The 21,186-nt window shown below is 40.0% G+C and overlaps 1 protein-coding gene across 7 annotated transcripts in view; it reads right to left on the bottom strand.

Moving 5' to 3' along the window:
- Positions 1 to 9,705, bottom strand: part of LOC122562100 (T-cell antigen CD7) — a 28,044-nt gene extending 18,339 nt beyond the window's left edge. For 3 of the 7 annotated variants that reach the window (XR_015761400.1, XM_088000539.1, XM_043714625.2), the window contains exons 1-3: positions 9,581 to 9,705; positions 4,522 to 4,573; positions 3,252 to 3,335 (exon numbers count right to left, since the gene is read on the bottom strand). Coding sequence is in view for 6 of the 7 variants with exons in the window: in XM_088000539.1 (XP_087856665.1) it covers positions 3,252 to 3,318 (67 nt within the window). In the remaining variant the exon portion in view is untranslated. Of the gene's footprint in view, positions 1 to 3,251; positions 3,336 to 4,521; positions 4,574 to 4,988; positions 5,401 to 9,580 lie in introns of those variants that run through there. The other 4 variants (XM_088000540.1, XM_088000542.1, XM_088000541.1 and 1 more) reach the window with 4 other exon arrangements.
- Positions 9,706 to 21,186: the final 11,481 nt, after the last annotated feature.

Here is a 21,186-nt window from a genome sequence, read left to right as displayed (position 1 = left end):
CAGTCCAGAGAAGGTTCAAAAGTCTGATATCGGCTACAGAGGGACTGTCTTTTGAGGAGAGATTGAGTAGATTGGGCTGGTACTTCTAGGAATTTGGAAGAATGAGGGTGACCTTATTTAAACATGCAAGATTCGTAGAGGACTTGACAGGATAGCTGTGAAAAGGTTGTTTCCCTTTGTGAGAGAGTTTAGGTCCAGGGGCATAATGTCAGAATAAGAAATCACACATTCAAAACACAGATGAGGAGAACTTTCTTCATTCAGAGGGTTGTGAATCCATCAAATTCTTTACCACGGAGGGCTGATACTACTGAGGGCCATTATATTTATTCAAAGCTGAGATAGATTTTTAATCACTAAGGGTATTAAAAGTTATAGGGAAAAGGCAGGAAAATGGAGTTGAGGATTATCAGATCAGCTACGATCTCACTGAAAATCGGAGAAAACTGAATGGGCTGAATGGGCTACTTCTGCACATATGTCTAAGGGTATGATACTTGCCTTGTGGTAAATAACTGCTTTGTATGTGAGAGATCCTGAGTTCAAATCCTAGACAACCTCTCATGTGTTCCTATTTGCATGGGTTATTGGAAAACGGCGTGCCAGAAGAACAAAAGTAATATGAGGCTAACTAATGAAGTTTTGATTTTCTAACCCACATTTGAATGAAGTTTCAGTTATTGAATACAGAGAAACACAAACATATAGTTCAAAATAAATGTTTCTTCATGTTTGGAATCGTCTGTTAACAAAAACTGTGTCCTTACAGTTTTTCAAATTACAGTAGCGCCTCAACATACGAATGACCCCGTTTACGAACAAATCGGTTTACGAACAGGATTGTACGTAAAAGTTTACTTTAATGTACATACGAAATTCAAGGTACGAACGAAGGTACGAATGCAAAAAGCCCATGTGCGACCACGAGGTTTCATTGTTCTGCTTTGCTCCGCGCATGTTGAACACAAAAGCTCTCGGGCCCCATGTGATCTCATTCAGTTCGTCTTTGGCGCGTGCGCTGTGAACAGCGTTCATTGCTACGTCCAAGCATTCCGAACAATGGGAAAAATTGATTCAGTTCGTGAACTTTTCGGTTCGCAAACTGGGTCCTGGAACGGATTAAGTTCATAAGTCGAGGCGCTACTGTATACATAACCTGTAATCAGAGTTTTGTCTGAACTGATATTCGACAAGAAAGATGTAATTGAGATTGAGGATTTGCATAAAAATATGCACTTTTTCATTCAATGCTATTGTATTGGTTCCTGTATATTTATTCAATTTTCTGAAGGATTTAGATGATAAATGAAATGTCAACCTACGGACAACTTTGAAAGTTATACAGTACATTGGGTTGATGATCTGACGTTTAGTCAGACGTATTGAGTATTTAGGATTTAAGTGTATGCTAATGATGTCAATGTGGACCTGTGAAGCTGAATGTATTTTGAAGAGGCAAGGAATGTACATCATATTCATATGTACTTTCCAAAACTTACTATAAACAAGATCCAAATAATTTGTAAAATAGTTATGAGATTAAATATTGAAAACATTTTAATCAACAAATGCTTGAATGAGGAGAAATGATTCTGAGTATTAAGAAATCAGTTTAGCTTCATTTCAAACAGTTCAACTGAACAGCACATAATTTCAGTGAATCATCAATTTGAAATACAAACAGTGTTTCAAAATCTATTCTATGAACTCTGGCTAAATAACACATGCTGAATTCAATGTTAGCAGTCACACAACACCAGATTTAGTTCAACAAGTTTATTTGAAATCACAAACTTTAGGAGCTTGTGATTTCAAATAAACCTGTTGGACTATAACCTAGTGTCGCCTGACTTCTGACTTTGTCCACACCAGTCCAACATCGGCATCTCTACATCACGAATTCAATGTTGTTCAATGAAAGCTCTGTAATTATAATATTACACTATTTCTGTGTAAATAATTATTATAATCAAGCCATAAAGATGTGCAACATGGAAACAGATCCTTTGGTCCAACTTGTCCATGTCAGCCAGGCAACCTAAATAAATCTAGTTTCCATTTACCAGCATTTGGTCCATATCCTCTAAACCTTTTCTATTTACTCAGATGCCTTTTAAATGTAATTGTACTGGCCTCCACCACTTCCTCTGGCACTCATTTCATACACTCATCTAAAAGTTGCCCTTTAGATCGCTTGTAAATTTTTCCCCTCTCACCTTAAACCTATGCCATCTAGTTTTGGACTCCTACACTCTGTGGAAAAGACTTTGTCTATTTACCCTATCCATTCCAATTATGATTTTATAAACCTCTATAAGGTCACCCCTTAGCCTCTCAAGCTTTAAGGAAAATAGCTGCAATGTATTCAGTCTCTCCCTTTAGCTCAAACTCTCCAACTCTGGCAACATGCTTGCAATTTTTTTTTCTGAACCCTTTCAAGTTTCACAACATCTTTTCTATGGTAGGGAGATTATAAGGTTGAAATATTTTTTAGTTAATTAATCTCAGCTTTAATGATGTTGAAGTGATCACTTAATTACATACTAGAACAATTATTTACATCCTTATGAATTGCTTTTGACCTAGAAACATGTACCAAACCACTCCTGAGAACATTAAAAATTAGAATCCCTACAGTGTGGAAACAGGTCCTTCGGCCAAGCAGTCCACCTTGACCTTCCAAAGAGTAACCCACCCAGACCCATTCCCCTACTCTGTATTTACCCCTGATAAATGCACCTAACCACATCCCTGAACACAATGGACAATTTTGTATGGCCAATTCATCTAACCTGCACATCTTTGGATTGTGAGAGCAACCCAGAGCACCCAGAGGAAACCCACGCAGACAGGGAGAGCATGTACAAACCCCACACAGTCGCCCGAGGCTGGAATCAAACCTGGGTCCCTGATGCTGTGAAGCAGCAGTGCTAACCACTAAGTCACTGCGCCGCCCCAGGATGGGGTAAGGAATTCAATATCATCAAAGAGAGGGGCATAGGAAAAATGATAAGAGCTTAGTTAAAGTGATATTTTAAGGAAAATTTGAAAACTGAAGTGAGAAGTGGCAGACGGATTTTGAAAGAATCTTAAATAACATTGAACACATCAAATCACTTGAGCCTGATGTATTGTATAAAACAGATCTTGAATATTCTTCACTTATAAAAGAAACATTAGCATTTGAATTGACTTCTGGCTGTTGGCATTGAGAAGATTTCACAGAAAATCCTGAAGAAAGGATCTCCTACCTGTCTTTACTCCTGAAATCATCCAAATGAAAAGAACCTGAAGAAGCTGTATTCTTTGTGGAACCATTCTTGATGCTCTTATTTCTGTCAACACATTTCAGAAAAGAGTGGTTAGTTAAATTTCCGCTGTCAGTTAAACCACGTAGTGCACACCACAGCACAAGCTTTAAAGGGACACAACTTAGTTTTCTACAATCTCTTGGCAACAATGTACATGCTTAAATTCATCTACTAAAACCACTCTACTGCAATATCATTGAACTGAAAACTGAAAAGCTTAACATACGAACAAGGACCAAACGAAGGTGACACGGTCCTTCACCATTCAATAAGACTGCAGCTGATTTGATTTTTAACCACTACTCTGCAGTACTGTATACCCATGATAATCCTTCATCCCTTTGGTAATTAAGATTGGTCTCTGCCTTAAAAATATTTAAAGATTCTGCATTAACTGACTTTTGAGGAAGGGAATTCCAAAGACAACAGTTTTTTTTCCTCTCATTCCTGTCCTAAATGGACCTTTAGTCCTAGATTCTCCCATAAGAGAAAATATCCATTCCACATCCACCAGGTCAAGTCCCCACCAGATCTTACGTGTTTCAATTAAGTCATCTCCAATTCAGCTAAACTTCAGAGGACACAGGCCTAACCTGTCTAGCCTTCTTCCATAAAGCCATCTATTCATTTTAGGTATTAGTCTAGTAACCCTTCTCTGAACTGCTTCTAATGCATCAAAATTCTTCTGCAAATGAAATGACAAGTATTTTACTGAGTGTTCCAGATGCATTCTCTCAAATGCAATGCATAATCTTCCTACTCTTGCATTCAATTCCCCTCACAATAAAGCACATCATTCTGTAGCTTCCCTGATTACTTGCTGTGCCTGCATACAAGCCTTCAGGTGGGAAGTGGGGTAGCCATGGGAGTGCATGAGAGAGGAATTTTCAAATCAGAAACCATCTAAGAACTTTAAAGCTGCTCATGTTCTCAAAATGAAGGGGAAGAAATACTGCAATTTATTTCAAATTAATAGATGAACACAGTCACCTCCTTCTCAAATGTTAAGTCTTAGTGATATTACAAAAGTACAGATCTAGATCTGAGCAACTTCCAATAGAGCAGGTAACAGCTGAGCATGGAGCAAGCAATCAGCAGCAGAAACAAAGCTTCAAATAAACCAACAAATTAACAAAACTATGAGAGTGAATATACAGAGGTTTACTATTGCCCCAAAACCATCAATCATTACAGAAACAGGGTTACTTACGGTTGTTGCTGTCATAAAATTGCTGCAATCAAACTGTCAGAAGCATTAATTTCTACATTGGAGACAAAAGATCCTTTTCAGACACAAATAGGAATTAACATTTGAACCTGCTTAAAACTCACTCCACTGTATCACAATCCCCAAACTACTTCTCTCTTCCCTTTTTTTTCACCCTCTCTGCAGATTTGCAAGTTTAGAATATTGTGACAAGTTATTTCTTGGCTATGTCAGCAACTCTCAAGGGGAACTGAACAGCTTCTGTTTCATAAAATGATTGAACTGATGTAAAATTATGATGCTGGCAGTTTGTTTTGTTGGGACCATAATGTCACGTGACTGTTAATCGTAGGTTTTAACATTCCATTAAACTACATTTCTGAAACAAGACCTGAAGCTGTGTGTTTTAACTCTGTGGCATTACTCATGTGGGTGCTATGGAAATTTTGAATGCCAAAAACGTCACTCACCTTGTTTACACTGAGTTCCAGTGGAATGCCTTGACAGTAAAAGTGTTCGTTCAGTCTTCTGTACATTGGCCAAGAGCAAGCAAAAGTGGCAATTTATGACATTAAATAACACCTGAGACAACTTTGATTCTCTCCCTGCTATGTTGGACTTTGTAGATATTATCTAAAGACTTCCCCAAGAGACTTTCAGATACGGTACTTTTGATACTTGTTTATGCCACTGCACAGTGCAGAAGCATGATTTTGCTTGTTTCCGGAGGTGTTTGCAAAAGTTTTCAGATTCACAAGGGACAGGTGTTAGAATTTGGCAAGCAAGTTAAAGGAGTCGACAAGCTGGTCAGGTAAAAGATAAAGAAAATATCTGAGAAAAACTCTGCAGGTCTGGCCGAATCTAGTTAGAGAAAAACAGACTTGATATTTTGAGTCCAATAGGACCCCTCTTCAGAAATGAAGGAGACGGAAATGGAAATAGAAGGGTGTTCTACGGTTTGGAAAAAGGGGGGAGGGTCTGTTGAAACAAAAGTGAAGGTCTGGGATAATTTTGAGGATGAGGAGGTTAAATATCAAGGGTGTCTTGGAACAAGTCAAGAGACTGCTTGTTTCAGTAAAAAAACACTATAGATACAACCATTCTGAAGTTAATAGCACAATGGGGATCAGGTCTGACTGGCAGTAATATTATTAAAGATTGCCCATCTGTCTTTTAGTGAATTGGACAGTGAGATTTAAACTTTGACCTGTCTAAGATGTCTCCATTACAGCAAACTGGCTAGCAATCACTGACCAAGGCTTCCCCAATTCTTTACAGCAATTGAGTCATAAAGTTATACAGAATTGAAACTGACTCTTTGGTCCAACTCGTCTATGCCAACCAGACATCCCAATCTGACTTAGTCCCATGTGTCAACATGTGGGCCTGCATCCATCTAAACCCTGCTTATTCATATACCCATCTAGAGGTTTGTAATTTTACCCACCTTCACTCTGGCAACTCATTCCATACATGCACCACCCTCTGTGAGAAAATGTTACACCTCAGGCCCTTTTTACTTCTTTCCCCTCTCACCTGAAACTTAAGTCTTCTAATGTTGGACTCCCACATCCTTGGAAAAAGTCTCTGGCTATTCACCCAATCCATGCCCCTCATGACTTTATAAACCCTTATGAGGACACCTCTAAGCCCTCAACTTTCCAGTGAAAAAGCCCCAGCATATTCAGCCTCTCCCTCAAAGCTTCCTGTCCCAGCAATATCTTTGCAAATCTTTTCTGCACCTTCTCACATTTGACAACATCTTTCTTAAAGAATGGCAACTAGAATTGTGTACATATACTAAAAGTGGCCTCACCAATATCCTGTGTAGGCATATGATTACATCCCAACTCCTTTTGCGCAATGTTCCAATTAATGAAGGCAAGCATGCCAAACATTTTCTTCACCGCCCTGTCTAACTGTTCACCTCCACCCCTAGATCTCTTTGTTTGCAAAACACTCCTCACGGCCCAACCATTAACTGTATAAGTCCTGTCTTAATGAAATACAACACCTCACATATATCGACATTCAACTCCACCTGCTATTCCTTGACACATTCACCTATCTGATCAAGGTCCCATTGTATTCGGAGATAATCTTCACTGTTCACTACACCATCTACTTTGGTGTCATCTGCATATGTACTAACAATACCTCAGATGCCGTATTCCATTAATTAAATTGTTTAAAGGTCCCAATGCCACTTTGACAGCTACTGAGAGAAATGTAGTGTGAAAGGTAATTGGATGAGGAGTTGTCCGTTGAGAGATAGGGAAAGGTGACCAGTGAATGAGGAAGTAGATTGGCAGGTGGGTGAGAAGGAGGGGTATCAGATAAAGGGGAAAGGGTGCCAATTGTTATATGGGTAGAATGCCAAAAGAGTGATGGGGAGGTTTGCCAGTAAGCAAGAGTAACGGGTGCCAGGAGGACAAGGGGTTGCATTGCCTGGTAGGTCACAGGGTACACGTGGCAGGTAAATGGGTGAGAAAGTGAGGTGGGTTACATGAGACTTGGGTGTCAGTGAGGGACAGTCAGTTGGGTATATGTTGGAGAATTGCTTGGAGGGAGGCATTCTGTTGGGGTCTGTATGAGCAATCAGGGTGTAGTCAGTGTGTCAATGGGAAGTGTCAGTTTTATCATTAGCTAGGAGTCAGAGTAGCTTTTAATCCAACATTTCCTGCCTAGCTATTAAGGTAAGTCAGAACTTGCTAAAGTCTCTAACTCTTAATTCAGATTTGGAGATGTTTTTCCAACAGTTACAGACATCAGGTGATTGCCTGTGTAACAACATCTCAGGCTATTACTGCATAGTCAGTGTGTCATGTGGGGCCAGGCCTGCATAGTCCTGAGTTAACATTAGTGGTGGTTGATTTGACACCTTTAAACGGCCACTAATAGGTCACTTAAGCACCTCAGTTGGCCGTTGATTGGGATATCCTGCTATTGTCTTCACACCCTGGACCTATTTTGGGAGGTGGGAAGGAGGCAGGATGCTTACAAACAAGCGTCTTGCCTGATTAAATATCTTTCCAACTCCAAATTCACCATGAGTGGACATAACCTTCCTCCCATCTGTCTTTATTTTGTAAAGATTTCTATCCTGCTGTTTACATTTCCCAATAAAAGTTTTTCCAGTTCTGAGGTGTGATTTTTAATCCCTATTCCCAAAGTCTCTTGCTTTCACCCAATCAAATCACAAGGAATCAGAGATTAATCTGCAATGTAATTTAAAATATATAACTCACATTTATGTTTTTTAACTTTAAAAATATCCTTTATTCATAAAAATATCTTTACATACATACATAATCACTAAAACAGTTCTGTTCTGTACAGTGGAATATGGCAAAACGTTGGAGTTTGCTTCTATCTAACAAATCAAACCAAAGACATTTCTTACTTGTACAAGATTATATTTACATATATTTGAGGCATCTAGCATGGGTGGGGTGTGGGTGGGTTTGTGGTCTGACAACTGAATGGACTCCCATTTAATCTCAACACAAAACCCTTAGATAGTGGTCCTTCTCCACTGCATTTTTGTGGCAGGTGTCCCAAACATTACTGTGTTCCTCAGCACGTAGGCCTAGACCTTGGAATGTGCCAGTCTGCAACACTTGGTGGAGGTCAACTCCTTGCTCTGGAAGACCAGCAAGTTTCAGGCAGACTACGGAGCATCTTTCATCGGGTGCCTTTCACCATTCAGCTTTGGCCTGCCCGTGGACAATGTGAGCTTCAGCTCCTCCACCATCTGCTCTATCTCAGCACATTCTTAATTGGAGTAAGGCAATTTTTTACAGTACGAGACGAGAACTTCCAAAAGTTGATTGGAGTAGACTGTTTGCAGGTAAAGGGATGACTGGCACATGGAAGGCTTTTATAAGTGTGAGTATAAGGAGTGTAGGGGCATTCTGAGGAGGGATATCTAAAGGGCAAAGAGGTGATATGAGAAAGTCTTGGTAGATAATGTTAACGATAGTCCAAATAGATTCTACGAGTACTTTAAGAGCAAAGTGCAACTGGGAAGAGAATCGATCCCTCAAAGATCAACTAAGTTGTCTCTATGTTGAACATCAGGAAATGGGAGACATACTAAATGAATATTTCACATCACCTTTTATTGTGAAGAAATAAATGGAGGCTGGAGAACTCACAGAAATAAATATTGATTTTTTTTAAAACAGTTTGCATTACAGAAGAGGAATTGTTGGAAGTCTTAGGAAACGTAAATGTGGATAAATCTCCGGGACCTGATTAAGTCCTGTTTCCCTGGACGTTGTGGGAATTTAGGGAAGAACTCACGGGGCCCCTAGCAGATATATTTGTATCATCTATAACCACAGATGAGATGCTGGAGGACTGGAGGGTGGTTAATATTTATTTAAGAAAGTAGTTGGTGTATACTTGTTGGACTGAAGGGTCTGTTTCCATGCTGTATGACTCTATGTCTCTAAGGCACCTCATCCACCATTACCATGCTGTAGTCCTGCCGACTATGCCAAAAAAGTAACATGAAATTTGATCACAAGAACAGTCCAAAGATCATGAAACCAGGACTCTTGTTTCCCCTGACATGAGTTAATCATAAACAAGCAAGACAATTAAGATTAAACAAGGAAAGAATGATATTTACATGGACTTGAACCTGTAGTTTATGTGTATGAAGAAATCCTAATCCTTCTCCCAGGAGTCCTCCTTTTTTACCCAAGAATTCTTCCCCCCCCCCCTGAGAGTCCATTTAACTACTCCTGCTGGCCTGCTTGGTACCCTCCTTCAGCATTTCCACCTGCAGCTGGAGGTACCATTACATCAATAATTGGCAAAATGCTGGGATCTGTTATTATAAAATTCTTAACAATGCTGTTAGAAACAAATTAAAACTGGCCAACATGGTTATATTAAAAGTAAACATTTTCTGACAAATTTCTTGGAACATTTTAAAGCATGTGGTTCATAGGGTAGACCGACGGGACCAGCGGATAAAACATGCCTGGGTTTCAAAAAAAAAATTGATAAGATGCCACACAAAATTAAATAGACAAGATACAGGTAGACAAACCTTTATCCGACAAGCTTGGGACCAGCAGTTTCTCAGATGTGGAATTTTTTGGTTTTCAGAATAAGTGACAGTTTAATGGTGAAATTTTTTAAAATGTTACCGAAGGAGCAGACCGCTAAGTAAAAAAGGACATTGGTGCTTGGCCACGCACCCTCCCCACCACGCCCCCACCGTTGCACGCATCAAATGGTGTCGACTTGGGTTAACTGTTTGCATGCCAAACAACCTTGTTAATGAGAAAAAAACTTCACAAAAAACCTTCAGATTTTGGAGCTTTTCAGTTTTTGGATGTTTTGATAAAGGATCTTATATCTATACTGACACATGGTGATTATGCCAATAATAAATTATCACAGATGGAGAATTTGTTAATGAACAAGATACAGAGAGTGGGCATAACTGGGGCATTTTCAAGTTGGCAGTTATTGTAGCAGAGTTCTATAGGATCAGTGCTGGTTCTAAGCTGTTTATTTTAAAGACATAAATGAAGAGCCAGCAAATAATTTATCTACAGTTGCTTATCATGAAAAGCTAAATAGAAATTGTGGAGAGAACACATGCTACAAGGAGATATAGAGATATATCATAAAATGAATGGTCACCAAGCCAGCAGGTGCGGTGTTCTGAAGTTATTCCCTTTCATTATAAACTGAATTTGTAAACTGACCTTCAAATAGATTTAGCAGTGCTTGCACAAAGAACCCAGAACTTTAGCTTGTTGATTCAGCAGAGGCACAAATACTGTAGATGCTAGAATCCAAAGTAGCCCAGCAGCAGGCTGAAGAACACAGCAAGCCAGGCAGCATTAGGAGCAATTAAGAAGGCAAATGACGTGTTGGCCTTTATCAGAAGGGGTTAGGAATGCAGGAATAAAAAAGTGTTGCTACAGTTGTGAAGAGTTTTAGAGAGAGCACATCTGGAGTCCTGTGTGTAATTTTGATCTCCAAATCTCAGGACTGAAACTCACCTGATAAATTTGAAATCAAGTCAACTTTTTAGTGAAATGAAGTAGTATTCATAATTCATTGAGTAGGCAAAATTATGTCGGATGGAATTTAAGGAGGGCAAATAAAAGTTCTTTTATTCACCCTCAAATGAGTATTATTCTCTTAAATGCAAGCAATTGCAACATTTTGAGGGGCAGAGGTTTCCATGTCTAAGTCCACAAATTGTTTAAAGTTATCACAAAGATACATAAAATAATCTGCACGCTAATGAAATGTTAGCCTTTATCACAAAAGGCTGACTACAATGTAGAGGAAATTATGCTTCAGTTGTATATGGCCTTAGTTTGATGCCCTTAGATTTCTGTATTCAGTCTTTGCAACATGCCTTAAGAAGGACAAGTTAGCCTTGAAGAGGCTAAACACGAATTTGCTAAAATGGTAGCAGAACGATCTGGGTTAAGTTTAGAGTTTGAATTGCATGATTTGCTTTTTATTTTGTTGAGTGTAGAAGACTCAGGGCTGTTGATATTGAGGTGCTTAAATTGATAAAAAGGATGCAATAGGAAAGATAGAGAGAAATTGTTTCATCAAAATGAGGAACCAAAAATAAAATAACATAATTGTATACTTTTATAGAGTCAAGTCGACCATGAGGGCGCTCAGGAAGTACATTTCAACAAGAAAGTGTCAACAAAATCAGGAATTCTTATCTGCATACAACTTTGAAAGTGGGGAAACTGAAACTTTCAAGACAGAGATTAATAGATTTTATTTGGTAAAGGTGTCGAGAGGCATGGAGTCCATGGGATAGGCTACAGACTAGCCATGATCCAATTGATTGAAAGAGCAGAATTGAATGGTTGAATGCCGTATGCTTATGACAATAAACTGCTTCTCAATACATTAGTAACTGACTTGTGTTTGCAATTAGTTCATTTATGTGTATTGGTGCAAATAAAGCACTGTTCCCATATACTTCAATGTATTAACTATTGGGTATAATAACTGTTTGCTCTGATGTGATGTAAAATATGCCAAAGGGCAATTTGATGCATTTTCTTTTAGCATATTCTTTTTCAGAAAGTTATTCTGCATAAAAATATCCCCAAACCAATTAAAATCCCTTTGAATTATCTTATAATGAATAGAATCATAATAATCGTCAGTATTTATTCAATGTTCCTGTTGAACATTTAACTTGGTTAATCTTTACTGTCATTAAAACACAATTGTAGCATACAAATTGTCAGACTGTTCACAACTCTACTGCTGCACCTAAGAATGAGAATCTACTTCTTCAGGCTGAGAGGGAGCTGGTATTTTGGGATAGAGTGCACTAAATTTTAAATATATAAACAATGCAATATTTGTTTTAACTCATTCAAACCATCCATGAAGTTAAAGCAGGTTATAAAATTCAGCACTCTGATGCTGGTATCTTTGCTTTTATAACTGCTGATTTAAGTAAAAATAGTGAGAAAATAATGCAAACATTGGGCTCATCACCATCATTGCTTTGAAGCCAAAGTTCACAGAGATTTTGTTTGCCAGGAAAAAAAACTTAATTCTCTCTAAACTGGGAGAAGCAGAAGGAGGGTGGATGTAACTTTGCTTCAATAAGAGCTTTCTCATGGCTTTGTTATTGACTGCACAGTTGTAGCTTTGCAGGTGCAACCCTAAGAACTCTGAATAAAACTCAAAAGATAACTTTTACCTTATTTGCATTGGTGTATGACCATGCCCCTGGTGATGAATAGCTGCTACTCTGAAAAAAAGGCACGATCCTTTCATGTTGCGCCAATCTGCTGTTCCAGAAATCTTTAGAAGCCACTATGCCAGTGACTCCTTTATGGCAACTCGATGCTTTCCTGATGGCTTATCTCTTCAACCCCACAAAGAACAAAGAAAATTTACAGCCCAGGAACAGGCTCTTCAGCCCTCCAAGCCTGAGCCAATCCAAATGTACTGTCTAAAACTGTCGGTCAATTCCTGAGCATCTGTATCCCTCTGCTCCCCACCCACTTGTGCATCTGTCCAGACACATCTAAACTTGATCTACCATGCTTGCCTCTACCCCTCTGCTGGCAACACGTTCCAAACGCCCACCACCCTCTGTGTGAAGTACTTACCACGTGTATTCCCCTTAAACTTTCCACCTCTCACCTTGAAAGTGTGACCTTTCGTTATTGAATCCGTCACCCTGGGAAAAAGCTTGTCTCTATCCACCCTGTCTATACCCTTCATGATTTTGTAAACCTCAATCAGGTCCCCCCTCAATCTCCTTTGTTCTAGTGAAAAAAACCTAACCTACTCAACCTCTCTTCATAGCTAGCACCTTCCATACCAGGCAACATCCTCGTAAACCTTCTCTGCACCCTCTCCAAAGCGTCCTTTTGATAATGTGGCGACCAGAACTGTACACAGTATTCTAAATGTGGCCGAACAAATGTCTTGCACAATTTTAACATGACCTGCCAGCTCTTATACTCAATACCCCATCCGATGAAGGCAAGCATCTATATGCCTTCTTGACCACTCTATCCACCTGTGCAGCAACCTTCAGGGTACAATGGACCTGCACTCCCAGATCTCTCTGCCCATCAACTTTTCCCAAGGCTCTTCCATTCATTGTATAATTCGCGCTAGAATTAGACTTGCCTAAATGTATCACTTCACATTTTTCTGGATTGAAAGCCATCTGCTACTCTTCCACCCAACTCTCTAGTCTATGTATATCCTCCTGTATTCTCTGACAGTCCCTTATGCTTTCTGCTATTCCACCAATCTTTGTGTCATCTGCAAACTTGCTGATCATACCAACAGTGCCCTCTTCTACATCATTTATGTATATTACAAACAACAGTGGTCCCAAAACTGACCCCCGTGGAACACCACTGGTCACCTTTCTCCATTTCGAGAAACTTCCTTCAACTATTGCTCTCTGTCTCCTGTTGCTCAACCAGTTCTTTATCCACCTAGCTAGAACACCCTGCACACCATGTGACTTCACTTTCTCCAGTAGTCTACAATGAGGAACCTTATCAAATACCTTACTAAAGTCCATGTATATGATACCAACAGCCCTTCCTTCATCTAACAACTTGGTCACTTCCTCGAAGAACTCTATTAAGTTGGTAAGGCACGATTTCCCCCCCCACAAAACCATACTGCCTATCACCGATATGCTCATTCCTTTCCAAATATAAATAGATCCTGTCTTTCAGTACCCTCTCCAGCACCTTCCCCACGACTGACGTCAGGCTCACTGGCCTGTAGTTACTCGGAATATCCCTACTACCCTTTTTGTACAGGGGGACAACATGAGCAACTTTCCAGTCCTCCGGCAGCTCACCTGTATTTAAGGATGCCACAAAGATATTTGTCTTGGCCCCAGCTATTTCCTATCTCGCCTCTCTCAGCAACCTGGGATAGATCCCATCTGGTCCTGGGGATTTGTCCACCTTAATGACCTCTAGCATACCCAACGCATCTTCCCTGCTTATGCCAACGTGATCCAGACTAATCAAACTTCTACCTCTAATCTCAAGATTTATCATGTTCCTCTCCTCAGTGAACACTGATGCAAAGTAATCATTCAGATTCTCACCCATTCTCTCAGGTTTGGCACACAGCCTTCCTTCGTTTTCCTTTAGTGGACCAATTCTTTCTCCAATTACCTGCTTGCTTCTTATATAAGAATAAAATGCTTTGGGATTTTCCTTAATTCTGCTAGCTAAAGCTATTTCATGACCCCTTTTAGCCCGCTTGATTCCTCATTTAAGACTTGTCCTACTCTTCTGATATTCCTCCAGGTCCCCTTCTGTCCTCAGCTGCCTAGACCTTATGTACGCTTCCCTTTTCCGCTTGGCTAGTTGTACAATTTCTCCTGTCATCCACGGTTCACGAGTCTTGCCCTTCCTATCCTTTGCCTTCAAAGGGACATGCCTATCCTGCACTACCGTTAACCTATCTTTGAAAGCCTCCCACATCTCAAATGTGGACTTCCCTTCAAATAGCTGTGTCCAATCCACATTTCCCAGCTCCTGCCTAATTTTGATATAATTGGTCTTGGCCCAGTTTAGCACTCTTCCCTTAGGACCACTCTTTTCTTTATCTACGAGTATTGTAAAACTTACAGAATTGTGGTCACTGTTCCCAAAGAAAACCCCACCGCAACTTCTACCACCTGTCCTGGCTCGTTCCTCAGTACCAGGTCCAATATGGCCCCTTCCCTCGTTGGACTATTGACATACTGCTCTAGAAAGCTCTGCTGGATGCTTCATACAAATTCTACTGCATCCAGACCTCTGATGCAAAGTGTATCCCAGTCAATGTTGGGAAAATTAAAATCTCCCATCACCACTACCTCGTTGCGTCTACATCTATTCATAATCTGTTTACCTATTTGTTCTTCTACCGCACGCTCACTGTTGGGATGTCTGTACTACAGCCCCAACAATGTAACTGCACCCTTCTTATTTCTCAGTTCCACCCATAATGCCTCACTACCCAAGACCGCCATAGTGTCCTCCTTTTGCACAGCTGTGATATTGTCCCTGACCAGCAATGCAACTCCACCCCCGCTTTTATTTCCCTCCCTGTCCTGTCTGAAGCATCTATATCCTGGAACATTCAGTTGCGAATCATCATGCCCTTCCTTCAACCAAATCTCTGTGATGGCAACAATGTCATACTCTCAGGCACCAATCCAAGCCCTAAGTTCATCTGCCTTACACACTATACTTCTTGCATTAAAGTAGATGCATTTCAGGCCACCAGTTATTTTGTGCTCACCTGTTTTCTGCCTACTCTTCCCTTTATTAATGTTATCTTCATGATTCTTACAGTCTCCAGTCTCCACCTCGTTGCCTACTTGTTTTCTCTTCTGGTTCCCAGCCCCCTGCCACATTAGTTTAAAACCTCCCCAACAGCAGTAGCAAAAACTCCCCCAAGGACATTGGTTCCAGTCTGGTTCAGATGTAGACCGTCCCTTTTGTAATAGTCCCACCTTCCCCAGAACCGGTCCCAATGTCCAACAAATCTGAACCCTTCCCTCCTACACTGGCTCGCACGTGGCAATGGTAATAATCCCGAGATCACTACCTTTTACTTCACTCCTAGCTCCCTGAATTCTTCTTTCAGGACCTCATCTCGCTTTCTACTTATATCGTTGGTGCCGATATGCACCAAGACAACTGGCTGTTCACCCTCTCCTTTTAGAATGCTCTGCAGCCAATCAGTGACATCCCTGACCCGAGCACCTGGGAGACAACATACCATCCGGGAGTCCCATTTTCGGCCACAGAACCGTTTATCTACTCCCCTCACAATTGAATCCCCTATGACTATGGCCCTATGAGTCTTTTTCCCGCCCTTCTGAACAGCAGTGCCCGCCACGGTGCCATGATCTTGACAACTGCTGCCCTCCCCTGGTGAGCCATCTCCCTCAACAGTACCCAAAACGGTATACCTGTTTTGGAGGGAGATGACTGGAAGGGACACCTGCACTGTCTTCCTATTCTTTTTCTGTCTTTTGGTCACCCGTTCACTGTCTCCCTCAGCAATCCTAACCTGTGGTGTGACCAGTTCACTAAACGTGCTATCCACGACCTCCTCAGCATCGCGGATGCTCCACAGTGAGTCCACCCGCAGCTCCAGAGCTGTCATGCGGTCAAACAACAGCTGCAGCTGGACACACTCCTTGCAAGTGTAAGAGTCAGGAACGTCAGACACATTCCTAAGCTCCCAAATCAAGCAAGAGTCACATGCCACGGATCTGAGGTCCCCTGCCATTGGAAGCTTAGCTTTATATGAACTAACTAAAACCAAACAATGCACTTAAATATATGAAAAAGAAAGTTAAGAAATAAAAGCCTTACCTTACAGGGTCTTTTTCTTCCGGTTAGAGAAGGGGGCGGGAGGGAGATACTACCTGTGTAGTATCTTGGGTTTGGCCACTGCCCAAATATAAATTAAGCCCTTGCCTTCCAAGCAGCTTCACTCCTCCTCTCCTCGCCGCTCTGACAAAATGGAGGCCCGACTCGCGAGGTAAGTCCCTTCTTATACGGGAAATCTCACCCTTCCCGGCAGCCCTCGCTTCACTCCTCCTTCTCTCCTTGCCGCTCTGGCAAAATGGAGGCCAAAATGGAGAAAAAAAGATATAATTTTTGTGGAAATAGAGAGGAGACTACAACATAATTTTGGTAATAGGTTCTCTTTAAGATGAGTAAGGAGGTGAAGCGAAAGATAGAAACTGAATTTGTTGAGTGTAAGAAGAGGAAAAAGAAAAAACGAATAACCCGTTTGTTTACATGTGGTGGGATAGTAGTAGGATGAAGAGGATAGTAGTTTCTGGCCTCTGATGGAATTGTTGGATCTGCCATTGATTAGAAAGTCCAGATTATACAATAGCCTTCTCCAACACATTATGAACAAAGTTATTGGACATCTGATCATGTGTATGCATATGCATATGTGAGTATTACTTCCCAATGCAGTGTAATGCAAGCAGATTCGTAGCCAGCATCTTGAGTGATGATATTACAATCATTGATTGCTAAACCTTACCCACTCCAGAGTATTTAATTAGCCAGCAAACTTCCTAGGTCTGATGTTATGGAGATAAGGCAGGAACAGGATACTGATTAAGGATGATCAGCCATGATCATATTGAATGGTGGTGCAGACTCAATGGGCAGAATGGCCTACTCCTGCACCTATTGTCTATTGTCTGTTGTAATGACCCATAGTAGTTGACAACATGCAGAAGGATTCCAAGCAAACTACACAAATTTTTAACAATTAGCCCTGCCTGGATGAAATTGGTGCCAAGATTAAAATTTCATCTCAAAGTTCACAGATTTTTAAAAATGTTTTTCAATTTTCTTCTTCTGCAAGCAATGATTCTTCTGCATATAGTCAAATCTCCTAGTCCCAGAGGACTATGGGGCTACTCTCTCATAGGAGAGAGATGACTGGTGGGAGAGTTCAACCTAAGAGTTATCATATCTCAGGCAGGACCTTCATGGTAATCTATGCTGGAGCAGGAATTGATGCCACACTGTTGGCATCGCTCTGCATCACAATCTAGTTACTTAACCAATATAACAGATATAAATTAACCCAAGTAGCTATTTATGTGCACATTGAATAATGGAAGACTATTTGGTCATATAAATTATCACTTGATATTCATCTATATGCTATGGCTTAGTTAATAAATTTTAGAAGTTAGGTGAGAGAAAGAAAATTAATCAGTGATGCCACTTTCACCCAAAGGTTAATCAGCATAGTCCTTACAGGGGATTAAGTTCTACACTTTGTGCAATTTGATGTTAAGCATGTGAATTGACAATGTTCCGGTGATGTGGTGGTGTTCCAGTTCACTTAAGGAACCTGGTTTGCTTTAACAGCACACAATTCTATGTACTTATTGTAGTTTGGAGCTGGGGATAGTGATGGTGGAAGCTCTAACTTTCTTTCTGTCATTTGATTGACCAGGAATCTCTCCCATTCTTAACTTCCTTCCAGTGGTGAAGGATGGCACCCAAACTAACACAAAAGCATTACAGTGGAAGATGTTGAAAATATGAAATTTTTAAAAATCGCTGTTTAACTGTGTTATCAACATATGTTCCTTTGTCATTGAGTTCTGGGATGGGATTCAAGCTTGAAACATCTGGTTCAGAAACACTACGCACTGCGCCACAAGACCTCCTTTATTTTGAGTCTTTAATTTCATTTTTGCTGTTGATGATGTCTTCTGGATTGATGAGTTTACATCTTTCTGTCGTTACAGAATCATAGAATCCCTATAGTGTGGAAGCAGGCCATTCAGCTGATTAGGTCCACGCTGCCTCTCCAAACAGCAATCCACCCCATCCTGTAACTCTGCATTTACCATGTCTAATCCACTAAATCTGCACATCCCTGGACACTATGGGCAATTTAGCATGGCCAATCCATTTAATCTGCACATGTTTGGACTGTGGGAGGAAACCGGAGCACCCAGAGGAAACCCATGCAGACATGGTGAGAATGTGCAAACTCCACACAGACAATTGCCTGAGCCTGGATTTGAACCCAGGTCCTTGGCACTGTGAAGCAGCAGTGGCTAACCACTAAGCTGCCATGCCACTCTAGTAATTAACAAAGTCAGAAACTTCATTTCTAAATAATAGAAGTTCGCCACAATAATTTACAACAGAAATGTAGGCAGAATATTTCATAGTAAACAACCTGTGTGCTGCCTCCAACACAATGTAGGCAGAGTTTCACAATTGTTTTTGTAAAGAAATGACTCAAGTTGAAAATTGAAGAGAAAATCATAATACACAGTCATTACACTCTTGAGAGTGTTTATGTGGAAATTTATCAAAATTCTAATTTGGAAACAATATATGAAATACGTATTAAAATTAACATGCAAGATTTTATGCAACCAAGGGAATAACAAACTCCTCAACCAGACTGAAGGGACAGCAACAAATGAAATAGACTTTAACTTCCTCTTCTGTGTTTTACAGTAGAGCACTTCTATCTGTTAAAGTCTGTTAAATATTTACCACATCTTGGTTGGTGAGGGAACATATTCATATTGAAGCAACTTCTTTTACCAAACACCTTTTATGTTGGTTGAAAGCACTGTAGCACAAGGTTTCAGAATGTCAATATGTACTTAAAGTCATGAAACAATTTAGATGCAAACAATTCTTCTGTATCCCATGTGGTTGTATCCTATTTACTAATTAGTCTACCATGAGAACTTTGTCAAAGGCTTTACACCAGTCCAAGTAAACAATGTCTATTGCTTTGCTCTCATCAAGCTTTTTGGTAACTTCCTCAAAAAAATTCATCAAGTTATTAAGATATGATTTTCCTTGCACAAAAGCAGCACAAGAATTCCAAGTAAAATAGACTAATTTTGTAAGAATAAACAATGCAAGGATGGAATGTGACTGCAATAACTATATACAAAAATCATTAATTCTTTGTCAGACATTTATTAACCTGGATTTGATTAATTCAACAGCGGGGCATGGGTATTTTCAGACAATGGCCCTAAATATTGCAATTTTAATTTAGAAATGTCTGAACAATGAAAAAACCTTGGGCATTGATATGGCATCTTTTAGAGTCTCATGTTGCCCTAAAGCAATTAATAGTCATTTCCTTACTTCTGAGGCAAAATAACTATCGTTTTGAAAGCAAATGTGGCCTCTCAGAAATACCTGTCCAGATGGTCTGTTTTAGTGATGGCAGTATTTAATATTCTCACATCCATTACCAAGTTACACAATACAGAAGGGAAGAGAAAAACTATAATCCAACAATTGAATTTGAATTAGTGAGTTAAATTAAAAGATGTCATTGACTTTAAATCTGGTAGTTACTTATTATTATAGAGAATGCTGTTCAAAATATGCAAACAAATTAAGTGGAGAGAATTTAAGAGAGGTATTGAAGATCCTGATGGAATATGATAGATTATTGAAGTGAAACCTTTCCACTGGTAGCTGGGTCAGTCAACAGAGGACATAGATGTGAGGTAATTGACAAAAGAATCGGAGGTGAGAGGAAGAGGAATCTTTTCTCACAGTGAAAACTGGAATTCAGAGTCTGAGAAGATGATGGAAGCAGATTCACTAACAACTTTCAAAGGGAATCAGATAAATACCTAAAAAGGAAAAAACTTAAAGTGTGATGGTGAAAGTGCAGTGGAGCAGTTAAAGGAGAGTGGAGTCAGTTGATAGCTCTTTAAAATAGTCAGCATAAAATAAATTGATTGAATCTCTTTCTATATTGTACATTCTAATTCCCTAGTGCAACTTGCATTAGTTGGTGAAGATTTAATTCTGCTGTAAATTTGAAAAATTGTATTGAGATGTAAAATACAAATAAAATACTATAAAATGAAGACTAACAGACGTGTTTTATCTTGTAACACTGTGAAACATCTTGTTATACAATTAGTATATTGGCAACAACACAAGAGGCAAAATCCCTCCAGGCCCTGAATGTTGTAGGCTATTGTAAGAAATTTGGCAGATTCATGAGAAAAGTTGAGCAAGCACTTTCTTGATGTCGAGATCAACAAGTCACATTTTTGGACTATGTTCTGGATGGTGAGATAAGATTCTCGCTAGTGAGCTGCAAGAGGTTTATATACAGGGATTATAACTCAATACTATTCTCATTTTATTAATAAGCACTCTCCTAATGTACCAGCTACCCATAGATATTAGATGCTGAGAATTCCCAAATTTGCATTCTGAGTGTATCCATGGCGACAGGAACACCCAGCCTCTCACAATAGGCTGTAAGGGTAGAGACTGCAGGTGCCCTACATACACAGGTGCTGGTATCTGACATAAACCACCCTCTCCTACACTCTTGGCACATCTCCACTCCACCTACAGTGCATTTCTGCACTTTAATTCTGCACACTCTGGGTGCACTGGCACCTCTCATTGTTACGACAAGGATTTTGAGTGTAGGGACAGGCACTTAGCTTATGAATAAACCAAACTGCATCTCAGAGCTGATTGTTCTCTCCTTTACTGCATGATCACTTTGAACCCACCTACCTTGTCTTGCCTTTTTGTGCTTTGTCCCCTCAGCATGACAGGCGTGCAGCACTTGTGTTTTGCCCTCCCCTAG

The sequence above is a fragment of the Chiloscyllium plagiosum genome, unplaced genomic scaffold (assembly GCF_037043375.1).
Source record: "Chiloscyllium plagiosum isolate Xiang-an unplaced genomic scaffold, Cpla_swu_hap1 HiC_scaffold_25, whole genome shotgun sequence".
NCBI classification, from domain to species: Eukaryota; Metazoa; Chordata; class Chondrichthyes; order Orectolobiformes; family Hemiscylliidae; genus Chiloscyllium; species Chiloscyllium plagiosum.
This window is presented reverse-complemented; position numbering and strand designations above follow the sequence as displayed.